The following is a 12,270-nucleotide window of genomic DNA, read 5'->3' on the forward strand; positions in this document are numbered from 1 at the left end:
TACCTCTATGAGTCTACAAGAACCACAGTGCTACTAGGCTTGAGGTATTCGCTAATGCAGATATGGCTGCGGTGACCGAAAACTTAGATCACAGCACTCAAGTCCTTTTGAATAACTAGAAAGCCTCCTCAAGAAGGATGGGTAGAAACATTCGTTCTTCACAGCCCAGACGGTGAAGACTATAATAAATACCTAACTCTCCAATGCCCAGACACTGAAGAGCATCCACAAGCCTCAAGACCATCCAGGAAAACCTGATCTCACCAAACAAATTAAATAAGCCACCAGAGAGCAATCTGAGAGAGAGAGAGAGAGAGACAGAGACAGACAGACAGAGAGAGAGACACACAGAGAGAGAGAGAGAGACAGAGAGAGAGAGAGAGACAGAGAGAGAGAGACAGAGAGAGAGAGAGAGAGAGAGAGAGAGAGAGAGGTGACTTTTCAGACAGAGAATTAAAAATAGATGTTTTTAGAATATGCAAAGAAATTCAAGGTAATACAGAGAAGAAATTCCAAATCTTATCAGATAAATTTAACAAAGAAATTGAGATAATTGAAAAGAATGAAGCAGAAATTTTGGAGTTGAAAAATGAAACAGAGGCAGGGTGCTGTGGCTCACACCTGTGATCCCAGCACTTTGAGAGGCAGAGGTGGGCAGATTACTTGAGGTCAGGAGTTTGAGACCAGCCTGGCCAACATGATGAAAATCTGTCACTACTAAAAAAATACAAAAAGTAGCCAGTGTGGTGGCATGCACCTGAAGTCCCAGTAACTTACTTGGGAGGCTAAGGCAGGATAATTGTTTGAACTAGGAGGCAGAGGTTGCAGTGACCTGAGATCACACCAATGCACTCCAGCCTGGGTAGCAAAGCCTGACTCTGACTCAAAGAGAGAGAGAGAGAGAGAGAGCGAGAGAGAGAGAGAGAGAGAGAGAGAGAGAGAAATGTGACTGATATACTGAAGAATGCATCAGAATCTCTTAACAGCAGAATTGATCAAGCAGAAGAAAGAATTAGTGAGCTTGAAGATAGGTTATTTGAAAACAGGCAGTCAGAGGAGACAAAAAGAAAAAAACTATTGAAAGTGATAAACAAACTCAGTAAAGTTGCAAAAGACAAAGTCCGCAAACAAAAATCATTAGCATTTCTATACACCAATGGCAAACAACCTGAGAAGGAAATCAAGAAAATAATCCCATTTACAATAGCCACAAATAAAATAAAATACCTGGAAATTTACCAAAAAAGTGAAAGATCTCTTACAATGAAAACTATAAAATATTGATGCAAGGAATTGAAGAAGACACACACAAAAATGGAAAGATATTCCATGTTCATGGATTGGAAGAATTAGTATAGCTAAAAAGTCCAGCTGGGCATGGTGGCTCATGCCTGTAATCCAAGCACTTTGGATGCCAAGGTGGGCAGATCACTTGAGGTTGGGAGTTCAAGAAAAAGTCCATACTACCCAAAGCAATCTACATATTCAATGCAATTCCTATCAACATACCAATGACATTCTTCACAGATATAGAAAAAACAATTCAAAAATGTATATAGAACCAAAGAAGACCCAGAATAGCCAAAGCTATCCTGAGCAAAACAAACAAAACTGGAGAAAAACATTACCTGACTTCAAATTATGCTACAGAGCTATAGTAACAAAAACAGCATGGTACTGGCATAGAAACAGACATATAGGCCAACGGAACAGAAGAGAGAACACAGAAATAAATCCATACATCTACAGTGAGCTCATTTTTTTTTTACAAAGGTGCCAAGTACGTACACTGGGGAGAGGACAGTCTTCAATAATGGTGCTGGGGAAATTGGATATTTATATGCAGAAGAATTAAACTAGACTCCTATCTCTTACCATAAGCCAAAATCAAATCAAAATGAATTAAATACTTAAATCTAAGACCTGAAACTATAAAACTACTGAAAGAAAACATTGGGGAAACTCTCCTGGACAATGAACTGGGCAAGGATTTCCTGAGTAATACCCTACAAGGACATGCAACCAAAGCAAAAACTGACAAATGGGATCACATCAAGTTAAGAAGCTTCTGCACAGCAAAAGAAACAATCAATGCACAGAATGGGAGAAAATATTTGCAAACTCCTATCCATCTGACAAGAGATTAATAACCAGAATATATAAAAAGTTCAAACTCTCTGGGGAAAAAAAACTAATAATCTGTTTTTTGTTTGTTTGTTTTTTTAAACAGAGTTTTGCTCTTGTCACCCAGGCTGGAATGCAATGGCGTGATCTCACCTCCCTGCAACCCCTGCCTCCCAAGTTCAAGTGATTCTCCTGCCTCAGCCTCCCAAGTAACTGGGATTACAGACACCCACCACCACACTTCACTATTTTTTTTTCTGTATTTTTAGTAGAGATGGGGTTTCACCATGTTGGCCAGGCTGGTCTTGAACTCCTGACCTCAGATGATCCACCCATCTCAGCCTCACAAAGTGCTGGGATTACAGGCATGAACCACCACTCCTGACCAAGACAGGCAATTACAAATGCTGGCAAGGACGTAGAGAAATACCCACACTCATATACTGTTGGTGAGAATGTAAATTAGTACAACCACTATGGAGAACAGTTTTGAGGTTCCTCAAAAAACTAGAAATAGAGCTACCATATGATCTGGCCATCCCACAGCTAGGTATCTACCAAAAAGAAAGAAAATCAGTATGTTGAAGAAATATCTGCACTCCCATGTTTATTGCAGCACTATTCACAACAGCCAAGATTTGTAAACAATCTAAATGTCCATCAACATTAGATGAATGGATAAAGTAAATTAGTACATGTACCTGATGGAGTACTATTCAGCCATAAAGAGAATGAGATTCTGTCATTTGCAACAACATGAATGGAATCAGAGGTAATTATGTTAAGTGAAATAAGTCAGGCACAGAAAGACAAGCTTCACATCTCACTTATTTGTGGGAACTAAAAATTAAAACAATTGAACCCATGGAGATAAAAATTAGAATAATACCTACCAGAGGCTGGGAAGGGTAGTAATAGGGTTGGGGAGAAGGGGAATGGTTAATGGGTATGAAAAAATAGAAAGAATGGATAAGATCTTCTTTTTGATAGCACAACAGGGTAACTATAGTTAGTAATAATTTAATTGTACATTTTAAAATAACTAAAAGAGCATAATTGGATTGTTTGTAACACAAAGGATAAATGCTTGAGGCAGTGGATCCCCATTTGCCCTGATGTGATTATTACATATTGTATGAATATTTCATATGCCCCATAAATATATACACATACTATATACCCACAAAATTAAAAATTAAAAAACAAGAATTATTAGTTTGTGGTTTTGGGCACACAATGTACAAAGAAGGAATTTTATCCACAATCAAAAGGGGTAGATAAGGAGCTGTAAAGCAGCTGAGTTTTTGTATGTTATTGAAGTTAAGCTGGCACAAATCCAAATTAGAATGTTATAATTTTAAGATATTAAATGTAATCCCACTGGTAACCAGAAATAAAATAACTATAGAATACATATAAGAAGAAATGAGAAAGAAATTTGAGCATTTTCCTATAAAAATCTCTAAACACAAAAGAAGACAGTAATGCAGAAAATGAGGGGGGAAAAGCTTAAGGTATGTAGAAAACAAACAGCAAAATGACAGAAATAATTCCCTCATTAGTAATTACTTTAAATATAAATGGATTAAACTTTTCAGTCAAAACACAGAGATAGGCAGAATGGATAAAAACATAAAGCTAGCAAGCAAAACTTCAGAGCATATTAAAAGGTTTACACACCATAACCAAATAGGACTTATTCCTGGAATGCAAGGATGGTTCAACATATGAAAATTGATCAGTGTAATAATATACACATTAAAATAATGAAGGGAAAAAATTCCATGGCCATTCCAATGGATGCATAAAAAACATTTCACAAAATTCAACATCCTTTCATGACAAAAACACTAAAAAAAACAGCAATAGAATGAAATTGATATAAAAATCATATATGGAAAACCATATCCCAAACATCATACTCTATGGTGAAAGACTAGAAGCTTTTCCTCTATTATCAGAAACAAGACCAGGATGTCCACTTTTGCCACTTCTACTCAACATAGTATTGGAAGTTTTAGCCAGAATGAGTAGGCATAAAAAAGAAATAAATGGCATTCAAACTGGAAAGAAAGAAGTAAAATTATCTCTATTCACAGATGATCTTATATATAGAATGCCCTAAATATTCCACAAGAAACTTTTAGATCTAATAAATAAATTCAGCGAAGTATGAGGAGACAAACTCAATAAACAAAATTAGTTGCATTTCTACACATTAACAATGAGAAATCTGAGAATTATAAAAAACTTCCTATTTACAATAACATCAAAAAGAATAAAATACTTAGGAATTAACTTAACCAAAGAGGTGAAAGACTTGTACAATGAAAACAAAAAAATATTGCTGAAAAAAATTAAGGACAGAAATAATGGAAACATTCCCTATTCATGGACTGGAATATTTAATATTGTTAAGATGTCAGTACTGCGCAAGGTGGTCTATCAAAATCTCAACGAGCAAGAGAAACTCATTCTAAAATTTATATGGAACCTCAAGAAACCCCAAATAGCTGACTTATTTTAATGAGAACCAAAAAGAGGTAGAACTCTTGGAAACTTTGTACTTTGTGTTTTCCATTTTTATTGATGGACTTTATTAAGTTGGCCACTAGCCACAGAGTGGCCTGTGCCATTTTCCGAATTGCTGCTGAATACTCTGGGCAAGTGTGCCTTATTTTTCTAATTGGGACGTAAAGTCCTAACGGTAAAGAATTGTTTTATCCTGCTCTCTATCTCCCAAAGTACTTTTCATGGGACGGGAGCTTCATGTGGGCATTCATTGACTGGTTTCATGATGTTTGATGGTTTCGTTCATTCATTCATTCATTCATTCATTCATTCCACAGCCCTTTATATGTGCATATCATGCAGTGAGAAGGGCTAAAACATGGGCTGGAGATGCTTTGGGATAGGAAGACCAGCCCCATTCACTGGGTACCTGAGTACCAGGGCCCATATTCAATGCCCCTATTGCCCTATTTCTGAGGAAAAATCCCAGAAGGTCATGGAGATGCCACTCCATGTCCTTACCTGGATAGATTCTGAAGAATCCAGTCGCACTGCCAAAATATTGCCAGGTCAACGTCGGATCTCTCTGGAAGTTCTCCACAAAGACAGCATTCAAGGCTTCAGACATGTAGACTCCATTTAAAATATCGGGGTCTGAAGTGTGAGATTATAGAAGATGATGGTCCTTCAGGGCTTCTCAGGAAAATGGTGGGTGTGCCTGATGAATGTGCCTGGTGGGTGTGCCTCATGATTGGGCCTGGTGAGTGTACCTGGTGGGCGCGCCTCATGATGGGGCCTGGTGGGCATGCCTGGTGAGTGTGCCTGGTGAGGGTGCCTAGTGTGCCTGTTGGGTGTGCCTGGTGAGCATGCCTAGTGTGCCTGTTGGGTGTGCCTGGTGGGTGTGCCTGGTGAGGGTGCTGGGTGGGCGTGCCTGATGAGTGTGCTGGGTGGGCGTGCCTGATGAGCGTGCCTGGTGGGTGTGGTAGGTGGGCTTGCCTGGTGAGTGTGCCTGAGCTGAGCACGCCGGCTACCTTTGTTGTACACGTTGGTGGGCAGCTGCACGCTGCTGATGGAGGTGTTCACCCGCAGGTTGCTGAAGTGCGCGTTGGACTCCAGGAGGAACTCAGCGCCCAGCTCCACGAAGTTTCCATTCTCATCCCTCTCGTTGATCAGGACCGAGTTGTAGTAGTCGAACTGCGGTGGACGAGTGAGGCCCACGGAGATGTCCAGAGCACAGGGACACGCGGAGAGAGAGAACGAGAAACCGCGCAGGTGAGAGGACGCAAGGGCCGGAGCCAGCCGGCCATCAGCATCCACACAAGCACCTGCAGCGGTGCTCTGGGCGATGGTCAGGGCAATTCGGGACAAGAATATCCAGGAGGCCGGCGCGAGGGGCATGAGACGGGCGTTTGATGACAGTTATCCTGACCGCTGCCTCAGTCTCCCACTTGGTGCAGCATGTGTGGACACGGCCAAGGCGGAGCGGAGACACGCAGCCGCGGAGTCAAGGACACATACAGACAAGAAGCCCATAACCCCCTCCACTCTCGCTGGCCAGGAAGGTCCCAGAGCCCCAGGATGGTGCCTGCAGGGTCTTGGGGCCTGCAGCCTTGGCCTCAGACAGGGCCCAGTTTCCGAGTCCCGTGGGGAGGAGCCACAGCTGCCCTCGGTTTCTCCAACGCCGTGTTGAGGGTGCGCTAGGATTGCCTCCTGTGGAGCCCAGGCCCATTTCCTCTACATCAGAACACCCCCCAGGACTGCCTCGCAGACACCCGACGCCCACCCCTACGCCAGGTTCCTGCACCCCACACCCAGCTCTTCCTCACGCCGCTGCGCCCACACTGGTCTTCCATGCACACTCCCAGTCGCGCCCCTGCCCTGCTCAAACCCTCTGCATCTGCCTTTCCCTGCTGGGAAAGGTCAGACCCCTACACTGGCACCCGAGGCTGCCCCCACCCCCTCAGCTAACTGTCCAAGGCCACTGTCCATGTCACCAGCCTCCGGACACACAGGGCCCAGGGCCCACTGTTTACTCAACCAACCTTCGGTTTTCTTTCTTTCTTTTTTTTTTTAAGAAAGAAAAAAAAAGAGAGAGAAAGAAAGGAAAAAAAAAAGGAATGAAGGAGAGGAAAAAAGAGGAAGAGGGAGAGGGAGAGAGAATGGGAGTGTTGCTTTATTCTAAAAATGGGTATTGAAAACCTCTTTTATGCCAGTAATTGTGCTGGATAATGGCCAACTAATATTTCATTTAAACCTTGAGTAGGTGTGATGTGGTGCTGATAAGAGTGTATATTTTGTGTATTTAAAGTGGAGAGTTCTATAAATGTTTATTAAGTTTACTTGTTCCAGATCTGAGTTCAAGTCCTGGATATCCTTATTAATTTTCTGTCTCATTGATCTATGTAATATTGATGTTGAAGTCTCCCACTATTATTGTGTGGGAGTCTAGGGAGTCTAAGTCTCTTTATAGGTCTTATGTATCTGGGTGTTCCTATATTGGGTACGTATATATTTAGGATCGTTAGCTCTTCTTGTTGCATTGATCCTTTTACCACTACATCTTTGTTGCTTTAAAATCTATTTTATCAGAGGCAAGAATTGCAACTCCTGCTTTTTATTTATTTATTTATTTTTGCTCTCCATTTGATTGGTAAATCTTTCTCCATCCCTTTGTTTTGAGTCTTTGTGTATCCTGGTTTGGGTGCAGCATACCGATGGGTTTTGGCTGTATCTTTTGATTGGGGGATTTAGTCGGTTTAAATTTAGGATTACTTATTTAGCGTTTTCTTATTTCTGTGTCTTCTTCCGCTGTGACTAAAGGCCCCTTTTCCAGGCCCTGCCTGCCTAAATCCCACTGAGCCTCCCCCTTCTCCGCCTCCCCGCACGCACCTCACCCCCACCCACATCTGCAGGGGTTTTGGGGCTGCCCTCCCCTTCTCCAGGCTGCATTCTCCTGAGGCTCCACCCACCCATTTGTAGGCACTCTTATGTGCCTTATACTGGAGTTATCCGACTGAACTTCTTGAGGTCAAGAACAAGTCCTGCTCTAGAGGCTAACACATTGCTGTGCCTGTGGGGGGTGAGCAGTAAATGTCTATGGAATGAGTGGATTGCCACCCTACACTGGCACCCCCATATCTGGTACTCAGATGATCCTGGCCTTCCGTCACCAGTGCCAGGAGTGGGACTCACCACCAGAGATTCGTTGAATTCATGGTTCAGATCGGCCTCCTCGGCAGCCTCCACCAGATTCTGAGGGACGGGAACACAGAGGTAGGGAGAATGGGTAAAAGGAGCCCAGTGGGTTTTCAGCAAGTGAAACAGTCACCTCGTGACCAGCAATTCCACTCCTGGGTGTATGCCCAGAAGAAGTGAAAACAGGGACGCAAACAAGAACTTAGGCATGAATGTTCACAGCCACGCTGTGCACAGCAGCCAAAAGGCCATGCATATGGCTAAGTGAAAGCAGCCCTTTGGAAGAGGCCGTGCACCGTGTGATCCCAACGATGGGCAATCTGGAAAAGGCATGACTGGGGAGATGGAGAAGATAAGTGGCTGCCAGTGAAATGTTTTGGTCTGATACTGTAATACTGAATGCATGTCATTGCACGTGTTTCAAAACCCACAGAATGTACGAGAGTGAACCCTAATGTGTGCTATGGACTTTGGAATAATGACGACTCATGGATTATAACCCATCTACCTCTCTGATGCATGATGCTGATAGTGGGGGAGGCTGTGGCAACAAGGGATGTATGAAAACTGTACTTTCTGCTAAATTTTGCTGTGAACCTAAAACAGCTCTAAAAAATAAGTCTACTAAAATATGTGTGTGTGTGTGTGTGTGTGTATTCAAAGCCAAAAGGTGGAAACAACTCACATGTCTGCCATTTGATGAACTAATAAACAATATATAGGCTATGCATACAATGGAATATTATGCAGCCCTAAAAAGGAATGAAGTGCTAGTGCACAGAACAACATAGATGAACCCTGGAGACATTATGCTAAGTGAAATAAATCAGGTACAAACGGTCATGTATTGTATAATTTCATTTACGTGAAATACCTGCAATAGGCAAATCCATGGACAGAAAGCAGATTAGTGGTTGCAGAGCTAAGAGGAGGGGGATACCTGGATTCTGTCTGGGGTGATGAAAAAGTTTGGAACTAGATGATGGAGATGGTTGTACAACATTATGGATGTACTTCATGCCACTAAATTGTACACTTTAAAATGGTCAATTTTATGTTACATGGATTTTAGCACAATACAAATCTTTTTTTTTTTTTTTTTTTTTTGAGACCGAGTTTCGCTTTTGTTACCCAGGCTGGAGTGCAATGGCATGATCTCGGCTCACTGCAACCTCCGCCTCCTGGGTTCAAGCAATTCTCCCGCCTCAGCCTCCCAAGTAGCTGGTACTACAGGTGTGCGCCACCAAGCCCAGCTAATTTTTGTATTTTTAGTAGAGATAGGGTTTCACCATGTTGACCAGGATGGTCTCGATCTCTTGACCTCATGATCCACCTGCCTCAGCCTCCCAAAGTGCTGGGATTATAGGTGTGAGCCACCGCACCCGGCCAGTACAAATCTTTTTTAAAGAGCAGGCCAGCAACAAAGAGTCAGGGTGGGGGAAGTGCTTTGGGACTCAGAGGACCCAAGCTCCTGTTCTGGCTTTGTCAGGGCCAAGCCACTAAGCCTCCCTGGTCCTCTGGTTACACAGCTGTAAACTGGGTAGGATAACCCCTGCCTCCCCACTCCCAGCCTACAGATCCTAGGATAAAGAAATTCCACAGGGAAAAACTCATTTCAGGGCTGTTTTGCAGGAAACTTCCCATGCACACCCTCACAGAAGGTCTGCAACCCCCACAGATCCCACCCACAGCAGGGGCAGGGACCAGTGCTCAGAGGAAGTCCGCAGAGCAGCACTTCTTTAGTGTCTGAGGCTGTGGAAGGGCACAGAGAGCCTGGCACAGAGAGCCCCAGCCTCTGGGGGTGTCCCAGGACTGCTTCCTACTCTAGTGATGCAAGGACCGACGCCCACCTGAGTCGGCCAAGTCTCATACACCACTCTCTGTGTTCAGCCCAGGGAGGCTGTGTACACAGTGCTCACTGATTGAAGGAGGCAGGTATTACTGCGGGTGCCAGGCTGTGTGTGAGGCTCATGCCTTCCTGCTGTGGTGTGTGATTCAGGGACCCGGGATAGGTGCTTGGGTCCCCAGGCATCTTCTCATTGGTTCCTGATGCTAAGATCCCTTGCCCCTAAGCCTGCAGAAATGCTGTGCATTATAACACATGGGAAAGAAGGCCCCAGCAACCCTGACCCTGGCCTCCTCCCAGAGCAGGGGTTGTGATGGGGATGGGGGGGAAAGACAGCACACTGGGGAGGCTGCAGTTCACCTGCCTTATCTGTTTCTTCCCCTGCAGCTTGGTCCTGGCCTCAGCCTCCCAACCCAGCCAACCACTCCCAACCCCATCTGCTCTCTCCTTGTTTTTTGGCTGGTCTTAAGAGTCCTTTCAGGGACTGCACTGGTCTTGGATGGTCCGATTCTTGGTTGGATGGAGCAGGGGACTGCGTCTCTCCAATCACACTGTATCTACTGGTTTATACCACCCAGGTCCCCATAGGCATCAGTGCAGACACTTCATCTCAGGGAAGGGGACACCTTCTGTTTCTTCTGGGCCCCACCAGGCTTCACGGATGTTCAGTAACAGTCACCTGGGCATGAGGTCCACCCCTGTAAGCACCTCTGCTGCCCAGGTGGCCCTCAGAGCACTTGGGAGCCATGAAGGTGGTCCTGATGGCTGAATGAGGAGAAGGGAGGAACAAGGAGCAAATGGAAGGAGGAGAGAGGAGGGTGGGAATTTGGCTTTGCGGGCTCTAGCTAGCTCACCTCCCACCCTCTTTCTCATCTGTCCATCCATTCTCAAAGCAATTCCTAGGTGCTCACTCCGTGCCATGCTCTGTACCGATCACTGAGTGTGGCCTGGTGACTCAGAGTTCCCCTCAATGCTGCAGGCTGACCTGGCTGTGCTGGGCATTGGCACCTCAGGGCGGAGCTCCAGTTCCAGCCCCTCCCCTCTCCTGCTTCCTATCATTTCCTCTTTTACAGGGATTCTTGGAGTAAGGGTCTTTTGCCTGATGGAGGTACAAGGTGGCATCTTGTAAGATAGGAAAGGGTCACAAGGGTGGGAGGATGCAGGGCCATGACATGGGGAGGATTACTCTGCCACCCTGCATCACAGGCTGCGGAGAAATGCCCTGCAGATCACAGGCCTGGAGTACCTGGACGGCCTCAACTTTTCTCCGCAGCATGGTCTCCATGTCCTCTGAGAACTTCCTCACCAGCTCCAAGCCGTCCACCTCCTCGATCTTCAGACTGGGCTCCACATCCTTGTACTTCTGTTCGGGGAACGTGGGAGAGATGGGTGCATGTGCTTTTGTACCAGGATGGCTGCACCTGTGTATGCACGGCCTCAATCCTCTCAGCACGTGTATTCCAGCACTTGGAGCCTGGTTTACTCAACTAGGGTGAGGCCCAGCTCTCTCCTCCTTGAACAACATCCCCAGTGAGAGTGTAGCTGCGTTTCTCCCAATGTCCTCTCTGTTCCAGGTGCTCTAGACATACTGTGCCTATAGCCTTAACAGGGGAGTGGACCCAGGCTCACAGAAGTCAGTGAACTTGACCAAGGTCAACAGCCAGGTGAGCAGGTGACCCCTGACGGGGCCAGGCTCCCAGGCATCCCTGCCCATGTCCTTTGTGCAGTGCCACACTGCTTCCCAGGGCTTGTGAAACCACTCCTGGCAACAGTTCACCTTTCTTCAATGATCCTAAAGGGGCATCTTGTTATGAATGTGCCCCTGTGCACGTGGCTGTGGACCTCAATTCCCACCGTCCCAACAGAGCTCAGCAGCTCCACCCATGAGCCTAGGAGCGGGGTTTGAGTTTTCTCCCTGGGCCCAGTGGAGACCAGCTCTCACTGACTGTATGTATTGTCAATGTTCACCCAGCTCTGCAATTTATTGACCGTGTGACCACAGGCAAGCCAGTCGATCAGTTCCTTCATCTGTAATATGTGACATTTACATAGCTTTAGAGAATGCTCTAGAATGCATACATCTTACAGAATGCCTTTATCCCAGAGGGCAGCATCAGTATTGCTCTATGCTTCTCGTCCTGGGTTGTGGTGCTTTGCAGCATAGCAGCCTGCTGTGAGGGGCAGGAGGGGTCTTAGCTCTCATTGCTATAGTGGCCTGTGGGGGCCTGGGGAGCAGCCTACCCTGGCTTCTCTTACTTCCACCAGGGACAGGCTCGTGGGCTGTGGACAGGGGAGATGAGGAGGGACATGTCGTCACATGCAGGCATAAAAGCCTGGGATTCGGGATCTTTGTGATATGGAAATGGTGCCTCATGGATTGGTGGTGGGAATGAAATCGCGACGAAGCTCTTAGTGAATGGTAATAATAGAGGAGTGTGAGCTGCCATTGGAACTGCTCCGGGGAGTAACAAATATTAGAGAACAGTGAAGTTGTTTATAACCTGGTAAGAAGATCAGAGAGCCATAAGTCTGCGAGGAAAGCAATGCATACTAAGAGGGCGGGTGCTGAACGTGGCTAGGGGGCTGACGGCCGG

General features: G+C 45.5%; 1 protein-coding gene across 4 annotated transcripts in view; it reads right to left on the bottom strand.

Moving 5' to 3' along the window:
- Window positions 1-12,270, bottom strand: part of CACNA2D4 (calcium voltage-gated channel auxiliary subunit alpha2delta 4) — a 128,118-nt gene that overhangs the window by 110,971 nt on the left and 4,877 nt on the right. For all 4 annotated transcript variants that reach the window (XM_054239178.2, XM_078338418.1, XM_054239177.2 and 1 more), the window contains exons 3-6: window positions 10,923-11,039; window positions 7,828-7,887; window positions 5,667-5,829; window positions 5,158-5,289 (exon numbers count right to left, since the gene is read on the bottom strand). In XM_054239178.2, coding sequence (XP_054095153.2) covers window positions 5,158-5,289; window positions 5,667-5,829; window positions 7,828-7,887; window positions 10,923-11,039 — 472 coding nt within the window. The remainder of the gene's footprint in view (window positions 1-5,157; window positions 5,290-5,666; window positions 5,830-7,827; window positions 7,888-10,922; window positions 11,040-12,270) is intronic.

Source organism: Callithrix jacchus, chromosome 9 (genome assembly GCF_049354715.1).
Source record: "Callithrix jacchus isolate 240 chromosome 9, calJac240_pri, whole genome shotgun sequence".
In the NCBI taxonomy this organism is placed as follows: Eukaryota; Metazoa; Chordata; class Mammalia; order Primates; family Cebidae; genus Callithrix; species Callithrix jacchus.